At 49.3% G+C, this 16389-nt stretch overlaps 1 protein-coding gene across 1 annotated transcript in view; it reads right to left on the bottom strand.

The window, feature by feature from the left end:
* CNGA4 (cyclic nucleotide gated channel subunit alpha 4) overlaps positions 1 to 16157 on the bottom strand; it is a gene marked incomplete at both ends in the record, with an annotated part of 23478 nt that extends 7321 nt beyond the window's left edge. Inside the window, 4 exons of the mRNA XM_082245122.1 lie at positions 65 to 1060; positions 5312 to 5418; positions 12865 to 12972; positions 16039 to 16157. Coding sequence (XP_082101248.1) covers positions 65 to 1060; positions 5312 to 5418; positions 12865 to 12972; positions 16039 to 16157 — 1330 coding nt within the window. The remainder of the gene's footprint in view (positions 1 to 64; positions 1061 to 5311; positions 5419 to 12864; positions 12973 to 16038) is intronic.
* Between the last annotated feature and the right edge of the window lie 232 nt (positions 16158 to 16389).

Here is a 16389-nt window from a genome sequence, read left to right on the forward strand (position 1 = left end):
AATCCCCATCAAAGACCTTTCCTTGGGGTACAATTTTGCTACCGAAAACCAAGTCATGGCCTACCTTTGATGTTGAGGATGCTTATCTCTCCGAAGTAGTTCCCTTCCCCGAGGACAGCGAACTGCGTCACCCCATCGTCTGCCACCACGGCCAGCTTCCCCTCTTTGATGATGTACATCTCTCGCCCGATGTCGCCCTTCTTACACACGTACTCCCCAGGGCTGTAGACCTGCGGCTTCAGCTTCAGCACCAGCTCCTCCAGCAGGCCCTTCTCGCAGTTCTGGAAGATCTGCACTTTGCTCAGAGTGGACATGTGGACACTGACGGCCACCTCTACCCTTAGATTCTCCGGCAGGTTCTTTAGGATCTGGTTCTCGTTGGTCATTTTCTTGTTGATCTGAAGGTGCTGATGCCAGGCGATGACCTTCTTCCTCACGCTTTTGTTGACCTTGTACATCTTCATGTACTGCTTGACCTGGTCATAATCGGGGTAGAAGGCTTTATCCGCGTCGTTCACGTTGGCCACCACCGAGCTGATGCTCCCCAAGATGGTGGCAAACCCCAGAACGGCGATGAGGAAGTCGGCCGTCATGAAAAGGTATTCCTCCTCCTGCATGGGCGCAGGAACATCCCCCACGGTGGTGAGGATGAGGGTGGAGAAGTAAAAGCTGTAGAGATATTGACGCCCCAGCCTGGCAAAGTCTGGATCGGAGATGTTGGGGTACACCCACTCGTCCTTGCCAAACCCGATATAGCTGGACAAGGCAAAATAAACACAACTGTTCCAGTGGATGACTACAAAGATGTAGGCCATCAGTTTGCAGATCCGGAAAACGTTCGGGTATGGGATCCGAGTCTCCGTGCGATCGAAGGCCTCGAAGAGAGGGTGGACGTGCAGGAAGCGATTAATTCGTACGGCGGGAGTATGGATGCCAAACCTGAAGTAAAGGAAGTCAGTTGGAAGAACGGAAAGGATATCCCAACGGAACTTGGAGGAGCTCAGATACCGCCGAGCGATCTGTTTCTTGTCCCTCACCAGGATTCCTTCTTTCAAAAATCCTGAAGATGAAATGAGAGCCTTGTTAGGACAGTAATTGGGCATGCATAAATATCTCTGAATATCTAAAGCCCACCTCCGAGCAAAACTCTCCCTCCTCCCATGCCTGAAGTTTAGCTCTACTTTTGTTACACACAGATTATATAATACATTATGGTTGAGTTGATATATAAATCTGGATAGCATATACAGTATATTGTATTATACAACAATATATTGTTTCTTGTATAAGTGAGCAGATATTGTGTTCTCCCAAGTACTCCTGAGGAAGCGGGCTTCTTGTCTTGTGAAGCGTGTTGGTTCCAAAAGGGAATACAGGGACAAGCCAAAAAGGGGCTGATTCACTGAGAGCAGAGTAAACCTGGGGCTGAGCCACAGAGAGCAAAGAGTACCCAATTCTTACCGCACCCATACTGCACTCTATACATCTTATTCCAAACCTAGACTGCCCCTATACCAACCGTATACTGCATTATACCGAACCACATCTACTTTGCACCTGGGCTGAGACTATACCGTACCTATACTGTACATCTACTGCATGCAGGTTAACTGGGAATGTCATTAGGTGCACCAACGCTCTAAAGAGGCCCCAACAGTAGTCGGCATTAGAACATCTCAAAGGCCTGTCCCTCCTGTAATAATGAATCTACAAGCCCCCTGTCCCCTCTGTTACCATCCTCCTTTTCTTTTAGACAGTGCATACCCAGTCAGTCTAGGAATGGCATCGCCAGATGTTGATTGTCCAAGACTACGGTGGGAGGCGTGAAAATTGTGAAATTCCCTGATCTAGTTACATAATTTCCTCCTTGGTGCATAGGTGTCAATCCTTCTAGTCTCATTACTGAAGATGTGAATTGTTGTCAAATCACCGGGGTAGAGATTTTAAAATGGCATTTTATTTGGATTATAGATGATGCTGAAGGTTCCCCCCATGTTCAGGTATGGTTTGAGTTTTACCTATTTACGTATTATAGCATGGGATTACAGTGGGGAAAATAATTTTTTGATCCCCTGCAGATTTTGTAGGTTTGCCCACTTACAAAGAAATGAAGGGTCTATAATTTTATCATAGGTGTATTTTAAATGATAGAGACAGAATATACACCATAAATCCAGAAAAAAATACATGAAACAAATGCTCTACATTAAGTTGCAGTTCAATGAGTAAAATAAGTATTTGATTCCCAAGCAAATCATGACTTAGTACTTGGTGAAGAAGCCATTGTTGGCAAACACAGAGGTAAGATATTTTCAAAGTTTGTTACGAGGTTTGCACACATCTCAGGAGGGATTTTGGTCCACTCTTCTTTACAGATCTTCTCTAAATTCTTAAGATTCTTTGGCTGTCGCTTGGCAACTTAAAGTTTCAGGTCCCTCCATAAATGTTCTATAGGATTAGGGTCTGGAGACTTACTAGGCCACTCCATGACCCTAATGTGCTTATTTTTGAGTCACTCCTTTGTTGCCTTGGTGATATGTTTTGGGTCATTGTCATGCTGGAAGACCCATCCATGACCCATCTTCAGTGTTCTGGCTGAGGGAAGAAGGTTCTCATCCAAGATTTTACAATACATGGCCCGGTCCATTGGCTCCCTCAATGCGGCAGAGTCGGCCTGTACCGTTAGCAGAGAAACAGCCCCAAAGCATCATGTTTCCACCTTCGTGCTTGACTGTAGGGATGGTGTTCTTAATTGGTAATTTGGTATTTATGTACTTTTTATTATTTTCACTCTAATAGGGCAGCACCACATTACTTTTATTTCATTTATCACCTTATTAGCCATGGGTTCGCTAAATCCATTTTGGACGACTATTAGTAAGTCTATATAACTTAAAGTGATAGCGCGGGAGCCCTCACAATATAATTTCTATCATATGTTTTTTTCTGGATTTGTAGTGGATATTCTGTCTCTAGCATATACAATACCCCTATGATAAAAAATTATAGACCCTTCATTTCTTTGTATCTTTGTAAGTGTGCAAACTTACAAAATCTGCAGGGGATCAAATAATTATTTTCCGCATTGTATGTGACCAGAACAGGGGGGGTTCCACAACTCTCACACCTCTCATCCTGGTCTTGGACAACCAGCATCTGCTTTGACATATTCCATGGTGATCAGATTAAGGTGTCGGTTCCCCCGCGTTCCCACTGAAAAAAAGCCCTGTGCCTAGTTATGTCTGTGAATGTCAGAGTTTTCTAATCCTTTATAGGAATTGTAGTTTCTGAACAGCTGGAGGGCCATAGTTTGGACACAAAGAAGTGGGGATGCTCCTGACATCATTGACCCAATCATGGCCACATGGAATGGCCTTCAGCTTCAGGTCAAACCCTTGGTCAGTGGTGGCGAACCTTGGCACCCCAGATGTTTTGGAACTATATTTCCCATGATACTCGTACACTCTGCAGTGTAGTTGAGCATCATGGGAAATGTAGTTCCAAAACATCTAGGGTGCCAAGGTTCGCCATCACTGCCCTAGGTCACCCCTCCTCTTCAACATTACACAACAATTCCAGTTGAACGTGATCAACTGCTACTAGATATACCATGACTTGGATCAACAAGAACCTTCATAGGTATATCTAAGCAGACTTTTAATTAAAGATATCATTTTCCTTAATTCTCTAAAACTGGACATAGCAATTTTGAAAGATTTGCAAATATTTTACACTCCACATAAACATTATAGGAACCTTTCGCTGGTGAGGATCACTAAACACTTCAGAGAAAATCCAAAACCTGTCTCCACATGTCAATCTTGCATTGACTGGTTGAGAAAGTTGTTGCCCCCGTCCACCCCATGTGACAAGACTACCCCAATAAAGAGGTACTGTACTTTGTTTTTATTAGAACAGCACCTAATGTTGCTGATGGCACAAGGGACAAGGATTCTCTTCCCAGTGATTTTCAAAGTAGGATCCCCATAGATCTCATCTGAGGTCATCTAGGTGGGAGCTAGAGCCCAATCTTCTATTTTATTGGGGGGTTCTGCTGCTTACTTTGCAAGTATACTTTACCTGGTCACTCGAGCCAACAGTGAAGCAAACTGCTGCATGCCAACAATCTCCAACCCGGATCAGACTGGCCACATTCACTGCAAATTATGACTTGCCTGACTCAATTTGCTCCCATAGGTAGGAACATTTCTAGCTTATGTTTCCTTCCTGTGTCACCCTTAGACAATCTGGGAATTTTTAACCGGTTGCCGACTGTTGCACGACTATATACATCGGCAGTCAGCCCCGGCCAGGCAAAGTATATATACGTCACTAGCCTGTCACTTGCTTGGGAGCCAATAGCGGGCGAGCGCACCCCCGCGGAGGCGCGCTCCCGCCCCAGCTCGTTCCCTAGCAAGTCCGTGCGTGTGACCGGCGGACCCGATGTCCGCCGGCCACTCGGCGATCGTCGGTGCAGAGGGAGAAAGGCAGGCGGTTAATGTAAACAAGCCGCCTGTCATTCTCCCCTGTGTATGAATGGTGATCATACGGTTCTACTATGTAGGACCGTTGATCACTGTTCCTACACTAGTAGCCATGTCCAATCACAGTAAAAATCACGCCCCCTAGGGACACACTTAACCCCTCCTTCCCCAATAAAGTTAACCCCTTCCCTGCCAGTGTCATTTTGCAGTAACAGTGCAAATGTATAGCACTGATTACTGCAGTAATGTCACTGGTATCCCCAAAAGTGTCAAAAATGTCAGTCAAGGGTCCGATCTGTCCACCGCAATGTCGCAGTACCGCAAAAAAAATCGCAGATCGCCGCCATTGCGCGTTAAAAAGAAAACACCAAAAATGACAAAAATCTTTGCCGTAGTTAGTAAACGCAATAACTTTTGCGCAAACCAATCAAAATACGCTTTTTGCGATTTTTTTTTTACCAAACATATGTAGCAGGAAACAAATTGGCCAAAAATGTTAAAAAAGTTTGATTTTTACTTTTTTTTGGGGGGGAATTTCATATAAAAAAATGTGAAAAATATTGTTGTTTTTGCAAAATTTACGCTCTTTTTTTGTTTATAGCGCAAAAAGTAAAAATCGCACAGGTGATCAAATGCCATCAAAATAAAGCTCTGTTTGTGGGAAAAAAAGGACGTCAAATTCGTTTAGGTACAGCGTCGCACGACCGCGCAATTGTCCGTTAAAGTCACGCAGTAAAAAATCACAAAAAATCCCCTGGTCAGGAAGGGGGTAAAATCTTCTGGGGCTTAAGTGGTTAAATCAACATACAATGTCACAGCGCTCAGACCTGTATGGAAGCTGGCGATGATGTCCAGGATGTAGAGAATATCACACAGGTAGTCCAGGCTCAGCCAGATGCTCAGGTAGTCATACTGCAGCTCTGTAAAACAGGACCTGGTGGGAGAAGTACAGAGCGATAGATATCAGGACCACTGCAAGGCTACTTGCTGCTTTTATTTCTAGACAACACAATCAGGCATGAAAGAGACCTTTAAAAGACTATATGGTCACACCTTCATAGACACCTGACCATCACACATCTGTAAGCTTGTTGGCCATCCCATTTGAAAACCATGAACATTAATATGGAGTGGCCTCCCTTTATTGAAGCTACAAGCGCCTCCACTCTTCTGGGAAGTCTTGCCACAATATTTTAGCAGGTGTCTTTGGGAATTTGTGCCCATTTATGAGGTCCATGTCCATGAGGTGTTGGATGAGAAGACCTTGATCACCATTGGAATTCCAAATCATCACAAATGTGATCAGTAGGGTTGAGGTCAGGGCTCAGAAGGCCAATCAATTTCCTCCACATCAGCTTGGTCAAACCAAGTCTTTATGAAGTTGGCTGTACACAGGGGACAGTCATGGTGGAACAGAAAAGTGTCTTCACCAAACTGTTACCTCAAGGTTGGAAGAGCACCATTGTCTTCAATCTCTTTGTATATTGTCCTAATAACAGTTCCCTAAACTGGTTTAGCATTATTACAACTAACTTCCAATAGACATTTATCCTTAGTCAGCTAACGGCTACGTTGAAAATGTGCTTGGCAGTAAGGTCCCAGGAACATTCATCTCAGTAATGGATTCTTTCCTCAAGATGGAAAAAAAATGGGCACCAAACTTAAATGGATGTATTGCACTAGTGCAGGGGTGGGGAACCTACGTTTCGGGGGCCGTATGCGGCCCCCAAAGTCATCTGGTCCGGCCCCCCATGCAGCTGAGTCTGTGTCTCTCAGCTGATCTGTCAGAACGGAGCCGATGCTTCCTATATAGTTCCTGCTCCATTATTACAGTCTGAGTGAGTCACAGGCGGAGTGATATCAAATGCACTCCGCCTGTGAACAATACAGGAAACATCACCTCTTCCTCCAGCGTGGCGCTGCTACACTTTTCCTAGCCAGCAGTACCAGCCAGAGCCAGCAGTACCAGCCAGAGCCAGCAGTACCAGCCAGAGCCAGCAGTACACACAGCAGTACCAGCCAGAGCCAGCAGTACACACAGCAGATCCAGCAGTACCAGCCAGAGTCAGCAGTACCTATAACAGTACCAGCCAGCAGTACATGCCAGCAGTACCCACAGCAGTACCTGCCTGAGCCTGCAGTCCCAGCCAGCAGTACCCACAGCACAGTACCAGCCATCAGTACCAGCCTAAACCAGCAGTACCCACAGCAGTACCAGCCAGCAGTACCTACAGCACAGTACCAGCCAGCAGTACCCCCAGCAGTATCAGCCTGAGCCAGCAGTACCATCCAGCAGTACTCGCAGGCGCAGCTCAGTACAAGCCAGCTATACCCGCCAGCAGTTCTTTTTAAAACTTACCACCAAAAAAAGTCGACTGCGCTCCAGACTGACCGACGCAAACCTGGGAAACCTGTTGTGAGTAGCAACATCATCAATACCAGCTAACCTCACACACCTCACCAAAGAGAAGCAGTTGCAGCCATCACATTAGGGGTGAGTTAATTAAATGTTTGACCAAATATAACAGGCTAATTTTTAAGGTGATAATTTTGTACGGCCCCCGAATGGTTTTATAAATACCCAAATGGCCCTTGGCAGAAAAAAGGTTCCCCACCCCTGCACTAGTGCATGGGCAAAAGGAGGGCGGAGAAGCACAGGATACCTGGAAGTTCATCTTTCTGGAACACATTCTCTGGTCTTCTGCACATTTTTCTAGACTTTATAGGCCCCTCTCTCACAGGTCTATGTTGGCTGGACACTTAAACATAGGACAAGAGCTCCTTGGCAATGGAGGTTCAAGTGATATCTAAATCTTTCTATTTCAAGGCAGGACAACATAGAAAGGTTCCTGTGCATACTTGAAGGGTAGGGTCTAGATGTTGCTCTAGTAAGGGTTGGGAATCCTATAGAGCAGTGATGGTGAACCTTGGCACCCCAGATGTTTCGTTTTCAATGATTTTTATTGAAATTTTTACAAAATACACATAAAAAAATCAGTGCAAAATAACTGCGAGCAGTGGTACATCAGTATCAAACAACAGCCAACACGGCCCTAGGAGGCCAACACAGTAACATGGTAAATATCTATAGCCTAGGTAACAGAGAACAGGAACCATAAGGTACCATGAGAGACCAGTACAATGGATAGATAGGTCCTGCTAGCCCAATTATTTGGCCCCTCGCGATGCAAACCCCAGGGCTAGTGGCTAAATATTGACCCTGTAGACCTCTGTCCTAGCCTGATGCCGGGAACAGAGGCAACAAAGGTGCTGCGTGACGTAACCACTGAGAACCTCATGTTAGCAGTGGTATGAAGCAGTACAGAGTGAGAAATGGAGATAGAACCTAGAGAGGAAAGGAGGAAAAGAAAAGAGAAGAAGGAAGAAGTAGAAACGCACCCGACCCCGCACCCCGCCCCTAGACCCACCCGAATCCCTCAAGCTCCCCCCGTGAGGTAGTTAATCCACGATTCCCATACCTTGTCAAACCCGTGCATTCTATCCTCCAATTGAGCAGAGAGGCGCTCACTAACCATGATCCAGTTCAGTTTGTGCCTAAGCTGCTCAAATGGTATGGTAGGAGACTTCCAGGATCTCGCTATCGTAATTTTCGCTGCAGTAAATATAAATGTAATGAGCCGCCTCTGCGCTCCAGTGGCTGCGTCCACCTTCCTGCCCAATAGGGCCTGTTGAGGGGACTTGATCAAATTCACTTGTGTAATAGTGTAGATGAAATTATACACTCTAATCCAAAAGCGTCTGACCTTGGAGCATTGCCACCAAATATGAAACATCGTGCCTTCTTGACCACAACCCCGAAAACACAGGGGAGATGCTCCGGGCACAAAGGTTGCAATCCTGGAAGGTACCATGTACCAACGCAGGAGTACTTTATAATTCGCCTCTATGATGGCAGTATTAACTAGAGACCTGGAAGCCTCCTGGGCCATGGCACCCAGTCCGCCAACTCCACGACCTCCTGGACATCCGTCTCCCACCGTTCCATATAAGGAAGCTTTAGAGGCGAGTCCGTGAGTGTAGTTGAGTGTAGTGCACTCTGAAGTGTAGTTGAGCATCATGGAAAATGTAGTTCCAAAACATCTGGGGTGCCAAGGTTCACCACCACTGCTATAGTGGATAGCGGACAGTTTGAGTGCCTAAGTACCTACTAGAGGTCCCCAGAGTAGTGAAAGGGGTGTAATGTAGATAGTGTGGAAGTGTGAGCCCTGCCCCTGCCAGTTTGGGGCATCTTGTGTGTACAAGGTAAATAGTCGGGAGTCCACCTAGAGGTCAGTTGGTCTTGGGAAGCAGTGCAATAATCAAGACATTTAAAGATGCAAACTTTGAGACTTCTATTAGCTTCCCCCCCCCACCCCCCCAGGGAAGAACAAAGAAAGAGAGTTGCAGGACTAATGGGACTACTCACATCCTTGCATTATGAGATGTAGGGCTCTGGCAAACCCCTAAGTATGGGTTGCTCCTTGACTCAGCGATAATCTCTGCTGTTCTCTGTTTGCAACAAAAGGAATGTGCCCTCACCATTGGGATCACTGGAAAGATGTACTGTATATACTGTCTGTATGTAAACCAACTGTGTCTCAGTAAAGAGTTAAAGGGCTTTTGTTGGGTCTTCTCCTACTTCTCCCAACCTCAGAATGGGAATGTCTTCTAGAAATGAACAAGTGTTGGGTGAAACTGCTATAGGAACCCAATGTGGTAACGACTGAGGGAGGTATGGAATAGGCTACCTGGGGATTTTTGGTTAGGCCAGGCTTGGAGCACTTCTGTATTGGTGCTCAGGGGAGGATCCCATGCCCATAGCACCTGACTAAATCTCAAAGAGGCAACCTATGCTGAACAGGAGCTAAAGAGTTCATTTGCCCCTCCACCCAGTGCTGTATTTTGGCCTAGGCCAACAAGGCCAAGGCCTAGGGCAGCACTCTGCAGGGGGGCAGCAAAAAAGCCACCCCCCCCCCCACCTGAGACTCTATTGGCTACTGGTTGCCAGAGCCGCCTCTTTCACCCCCCTCTCTCACCTCCCTCTCTCTCTCTCGCCCCCTCTCTCTCTCTCTTTCTCTCACCTCCTCTCTCAGCCCCCTTCCCTTTCTCTCTCGCCTCTCTCTCTCCTCTCTCTCCCCCCTCCTCTCTCTCTCACTTACTCACCCCCCCCTCTCTCTCTCTCACTCACCTCCCTCTCTCTCTCTCTCGCCCCCTCTCTCTCTCTCTTTCTCTCACCTCCTCTCTCAGCCCCCTTCCCTCTCTCTCCTCTCTCTCTCTCTCCCCCCCTCCTCTCTCTCTCTCTTTCTCTCACCTCCTCTCTCAGCCCCCTTCCCTCTCTCTCCTCTCTCTCTCTCTCCCCCCTCCTCTCTCTCTCTCTCTTTCACCCCTCCCCTCTCTCTCTCACCATTGCCCTCACCCCTCACCTCTCTCTCTCCCCTCTCTCTCTCTCACCCCTCTCTCTCTCTCTCTCTCTCTCTCTCTCACACACTCCCTCTCTCTTTCTCTCTCACCCCTCTCTCTCTCTCACCCCTCTCTCTCTCACTCCCTCTCTCTTTCTCTCTCACCCCCTCTATCTCTCACCCCTCTCTCTCACTCCCTCTCTATTTGTCTCTCACCCCCTCTCTCTCTAATCCCCCTCTCTCTCTCTCACCCCCACTCTCTCTCCCATCCCCCTCAACCACCCCCCTCTCTCTCTCACCCCCCATCTCTATCTCCCTCCCTCACCCACCCCCTCTCTCTCTCTTCCTCTCTCTACCCCACCCCCTCTCACCCCCCCTCGCGAGATCACAGGGGTTCATGCAGGGACTTGTAGTCCTTCAATTTTGGAGGGAGTCACATCCGTTAAAAAGGAAGGAGTGGGGCAAATTTACATAGGAGGGGGAGGGGGGGGGTGGCGCCCAATTTTAGTCTTGCCTAGGGCAGCACAAAACCAAAATACACCACTGCCTCCACCACATAGTTGTACACATGGAGGATATGCAGCCCAGCATGTGTCTAGGCCACTAAATAATTTACGTCTCAATCAACCAATCGCCCACCACCTGTCTTGTGGGGGATTGCTTTCTCTAGGCCAGAACAGGAAATCACATGCAACCATCTTTAGTGTTTCCTCCGGGGAGGGGAGATTCCTGTAGCACTCCCACCTTAGGCCTGGGGGTATATAACTAAATTATAACTGTATTGGATTCGTTTTCTATCAATACTTTTTTCAATGCCTAACTCTAAAAACTTTACATTTTAGTTTGGATGCAGCAGGGGAGAGTTTTGTCATTTGGTCAATAATATTGTCCAAATCTAGCCATGTGGTCACATTAGGTCAATGATGTAATTGGCATCCCCAACTATTTGATATGTGTGGCTGCCAGGGCTTTAGGTGCAGGTACTCCCCTCTTCTGAGTCACCCCTTGTCTCCACCCCCTACCCACCTCCGAGCTCTGTCCTTTGGTTTTACCCGTTACCCACCTCCCAGTACCCCCCCCCTTTTTGAGAATACAGAACCAAGTATCATGTTGTGTTTCTAGGTACTTTGTATAGAATTTGTTAATGATAATTAGAAAAGCAGTAAAATAGACCCCCTGGAATCAGCAACAATAGACCCCCCCCCCACTATAGATCCCCCCAGCAACAATAAATCTTCCCCTGCAACAATAGAAAAAAACAGTAAAATAGATCCTCTGCAATCAGCAACAATAGACCCCCAACAAAAATAGCCCCCCCCCAGCAACAATAAATCCTCCCCTGCAACAATAGCCCCCCCCCCCAATAAATCCTCCCCTGCAACAATAGATCCCCCCAGCAACAATAGTTCCCCCCAAGCAACAATAAATCCTCTACTGAAACAATAGCCCCCCCCCACAACAAAATGCCCTCCGGCAACAATAGATTCACCCCAGCAACAATAGATCCCCCAGCAGCCAGCATCAATAGCCCCTTCAGCACACCCCACTGACCCCAGCACCCCTTTGCCATTGCATACATTCAGACTGGAGGTGCCGGAACTGCGTTCCCAGGTGTTCCCGCTGAAAAAAAGCCCTGGTGGCTGCAGAGCAGAGAATTTCACGGCCACAGCCGATTGGGCCGGTAGCCTGCTATCACGTGACAGTTTCCCACAGGTTGGAGTCTAGTCAGTTCTTGTTTGTGACCGCTACAAGGTATAAACTGCAACAGGGGTGTTGGTTAGGCCAGGCTTGGTGCCATGATGGGTGTACTAGGATAGGCAACAGGTGCTGGGAACCTGGCAGGTTCCATGGTGGGACTTACCCCCGGGAGGGGCTGGTTGATTGTAGGAAGGTGGAAATGCAAAAGGGTTAAATGCAGAGGCACTCCCCCATGGATCACATTACATGACACCATTTTCTCAAGTCAAGCTCCATCTTGGGGTCAGGGTTGGTTCCCTGAACGGTTGTCATCAGGGGAGGGTGGCAGCCTTAGGCCTGGGGGGCAATTCCAGTCAAGTGGCCCATTGAACCATTGAATCAGCTCACCATCCATGCCCACCTGGTTTTATAATAGATATTAATGTTATGAAGCAAGACAAACATGATGCAATGTGGTAACATAATTTAATATATATAGTAACAAAGGAGGTTTAACACAAGTACGTGACATCATGCCAGGCAGGGCCTAGGAAGCTCCTGTTGGGCGTAGATCACTCTGCATGACAGGGAAGTGACTGTGTTAGTATTGTGCTGGCTAGGTGCAGGCACGCACCCATACTGCTCCGCTGCAGCTCTGCAAATATAACATTGTGTAGCGGCGACCGGCATCTGTATACAGTGTCTGGCCCCTACATTAATCCAGCCCTGAGTGCAGCCTTTTTACCTGGCATCAGAGTGGCCCGGGGGGAAATTGCCACCCTGCCCCCCTTCCCAGCCCTCCCCTGGTTGTCATCCACCTCCACCTGTACCTCCTTTTTGCATTGGTGCCCCCCAGCTATTTGTTGGAGATACAACAGCTTTCAGTTTAGCAGATAAACTGCAGTTCACAAATAGGACACTAGGTGCTCAGTGATATGCTATGCATTTCTATGATGTGTTGTAATATCCTGTACACTGTACTGAACTTGTTGGTTATCTCTTCCTGTCTGTTGTTCTTATTACAATGAGGTGACATCTTTGCTTTCTGTGTTATGTTCCAATAAAGAAGCCAGTTCCTGTTTACTCCACAATGTCTGATCTGAATGGACACCGCTGCACCCAGTGATCACACTCTGCAACACTGTTATCATTAACCTCTGAGCTTAGACCAGTGCCTCTGTGTTTAGTGGAGTGGGGATTTCTGGAATGATTATCTCTCGGTTCATTATTTTTATATTTTGGCAAAGCTCTCTGAGATGTAAGATGGCCATTGTCCAAAGGCTCTGTAATAAGCTTGTCATTACCTGCAGATGATGATGACCCAGTTGTAGGTGACTGGAAAGACCATGATGTTGAGCCAGGCGTAGTACAAGTCTCTGGAAGGGTCCAGGATAAAAGAGCGCCTCTGGGTACTGGAGGAAAAACAGAGAAGGTCAATGGTTTCCCCCATCGTAGACGACTTAGGAGTGTGTCACAGGTTGGGCACGGGGTGCCCTAGAAGTCACCAGAATTTTCAGGATGCACTAGAGTCACGGGGTGCATTGAGGTCACAAGGTGGCCCAGGATTCTCTCAAGGGCACCGAAGTCACAATGAGCACAGGGGATGCAAGGGGTGTCCTGGAGTCACGTGGTGCACAGGGGTACACTGAGGTCACAAGGGGACAAAGGATGCTCTGAGATAATCTGCAGTCACAAGATGATATAGAATTCTCCAGGGTACATGGGAGCCACTAGATGACACAGGGTGCTCCGGGGTACATGGGAGCCACTAGATGACACAGGTTGCTCCCGGGTACATGGGAGCCACTAGATGACACAGGGTGCTCCGGGGTACATGGGAGCCACTAGATGACACAGGGTGCTCCGGGGTACATGGGAGCCACTAGATGACACAGGGTTCTCCGGGGTACATGGGAGCCACTAGATGACACAGGTTGCTCCGGGGAACATGGGAGCCACTAGATGACACAGGGTGCTCCGGGGTACATGGGAGCCACTAGATGACACAGGGTGCTCTGGGATACACTGGGGAGACTAGATGACACAGGGTGCTCCGGGGTACATGGGAGCCACTAGATGACACAGGGTTCTCCGGGGTACATGGAGCCACTAGATGACACAGGGTGCTCCGGGGTACATGGGAGCCACTAGATGACACAGGGTGCTCTGGGATACACTGGGGAGACTAGATGACACAGGTTGCTCCGGGGTACATGGGAGCCACTAGATGACACAGGGTTCTCCGGGGTAAATGGGAGCCACTAGATGACACAGGGTGCTCCGGGGTACATGGGAGCCACTTGATGACACAGGGTGCTCCGGGGTACATGGGAGCCACTTGATGACACAGGGTGCTCCGGGGTAAATGGGAGCCACCAGATGACACAGGGTGCTCCGGGGTACATGGGAGCCACTAGACGACACAGGGTGCTCCGGGGTACATGGGAGCCACTAGACAACACAGGGTGCTCCGGGGTACATGGGAGCCACTAGACGACACAGGTTGCTCCGGGGTACATGGGAGCCACTAGATTACACAGGGTGCTCCAGGGTACATGGGAGCCACTAGATGACACAGGGTGCTCCGGGGTACATGGGAGCCACTAGATGACACAGGGTGCTCCGGGGTACATGGGAGCCACTAGATTACACAGGGTGCTCCGGGGTACATGGGAGCCACTAGATGACACAGGTTGCTCCGGGGTACATGGGAGCCACTAGATGACACAGGGTGCTCCGGGGTACATGGGAGCCACTAGACGACACAGGTTGCTCCGGGGTACATGGGAGCCACTAGACGACACAGGGTGCTCCGGGGTACATGGGAGCCACTAGACGACACAGGTTGCTCTGGGGTACATGGGAGCCACTAGATGACACAGGGTGCTCCGGGGTACATGGGAGCCACTAGATGACACAGGGTGCTCCAGGCTACATGGGAGCCACTAGATGACACAGGGTGCTCCGGGGTACATGGGAGCCACTAGAAGACACAGCGTGCTCTGGGGTACACTGGGGACACTAGATGACAAAGGGTGCTCTGGGGTGCCTGGGAGCCACTAGATGACACAGGGTGCTCTGGGTACACTGGGGACACTAGATGACACAGGGTGCTCCGGGGTACATGGGAGCCACTAGATGACACAGGGTGCTCTGGGGTAAATGGGAGCCACTAGATGACACAGGGTGCTCCGGGGTACATGGGAGCCACTAGATGACACAGGGTGCTCTGGGGTAGATGGGAGCCACTAGATGACACATGGTGCTCTGGGTACACTGGGGACACTAGATTACACAGGGTGCTCCGGGGTACATGGCAGCCACTAAATGACACAGGGTGCTCCGGGGTACATGGGAGCCACTAGAAGACACAGCGTGCTCTGGGGTACACTGGGGACACTAGATGACAAAGGGTGCTCTGAGGTGCCTGGGAGCCACTAGATGACACATGGTGCTCTGGGTACACATGGGGACACTAGATGATAAAGGGTGCTCTGGGGTGCATGGGAGCCACTAGATGACACAGGTTGCTCCAGGGTACATGGGAGCCACTAGATGACACAGGTTGCTCCGGGGTACATGGGAGCCACTAGATGACACAGGTTGCTCCAGGGTACATGGGAGCCACTAGATGACACAGGTTGCTCTGGGGTACATGGGAGCCACTAAATGACACAGGGTGCTCCGGGGTACATGGAGCCACTAAATGACACAGGTTGCTCCGGGGTACATGGGAGCCACTAGATGACACAGGGTGCTCCTGGGTACATGGGAGCCACTAGATGACACATGGTGCTCCGGGGTACATGGGAGCCACTAGATGACACAGGGTGCTCCGGGGTACATGGGAGCCACTTGATGACACAGGGTGCTCCGGGGTACATGGGAGCCACTTGATGACACAGGGTGCTCCGGGGTAAATGGGAGCCACCAGATGACACAGGGTGCTCCGGGGTACATGGGAGCCACTAGACGACACAGGGTGCTCCGGGGTACATGGGAGCCACTAGACGACACAGGGTGCTCCGGGGTACATGGGAGCCACTAGACGACACAGCGTGCTCTGGGTACACTGGGGACACTAGATGACAAAGGGTGCTCTGGGGTGCATGGGAGCCACTAGATAACACAGGGTGCTCTGGGGTACATGGGAGCCACTAGACAACACAGGGTTCTCCGGGGTACATGGGAGCCACTAGACGACACAGCGTGCTCTGGGTACACTGGGGACACTAGATGACAAAGGGTGCTCTGGGGTGCATGGGAGCCACTAGATAACACAGGGTGCTCTGGGGTTCAGGGCCAGGATAATGGAGGGCAGAAGGGTTACATGCCCAAGGCGCAGTTACAAAATTTGTCATGCAACACACCCCAATGCACCATAGTGCAGAACTCTGAAATATAAATGGGCCCCCAGGGGCCACCTTTTGTATGACATTGGTAAGGTTTCAGTGAAGGATTATTCCCTCCCTCCTTACCTGGCATTCTCGGTGTTCTCCAGCGGTTTAGTCCAGGCTGTGATCTCTTCCTTCTCCATTTTGGCCTCTTGTTTCATCCTCTCCCCTCGATGGGACATCATCTGCGTCAGGGTGTTCATGGCGGCAGTAAGTCCCCCTGACCCCCCAACACTGCTGTAGATGATATCTCAGGGCTGTGATACCTGCGTGTGTCTCACTAATCCTTGGTAACGTAATCAGGCCGACCCCCCCGGGACACGGGAATCACACCTGATGCCGGAAGCGTGCTAATTATCAGTTCTTGTAGCCCTGCCCCCTCACCTGCTCATTAACGCCTGGACACTGCACACCTGGAGACATTGTATCCAATAT

This window comes from Pelophylax lessonae (genome assembly GCF_965119305.1).
Source record: "Pelophylax lessonae genome assembly, chromosome: 2".
Taxonomy (NCBI): Eukaryota; Metazoa; Chordata; class Amphibia; order Anura; family Ranidae; genus Pelophylax; species Pelophylax lessonae.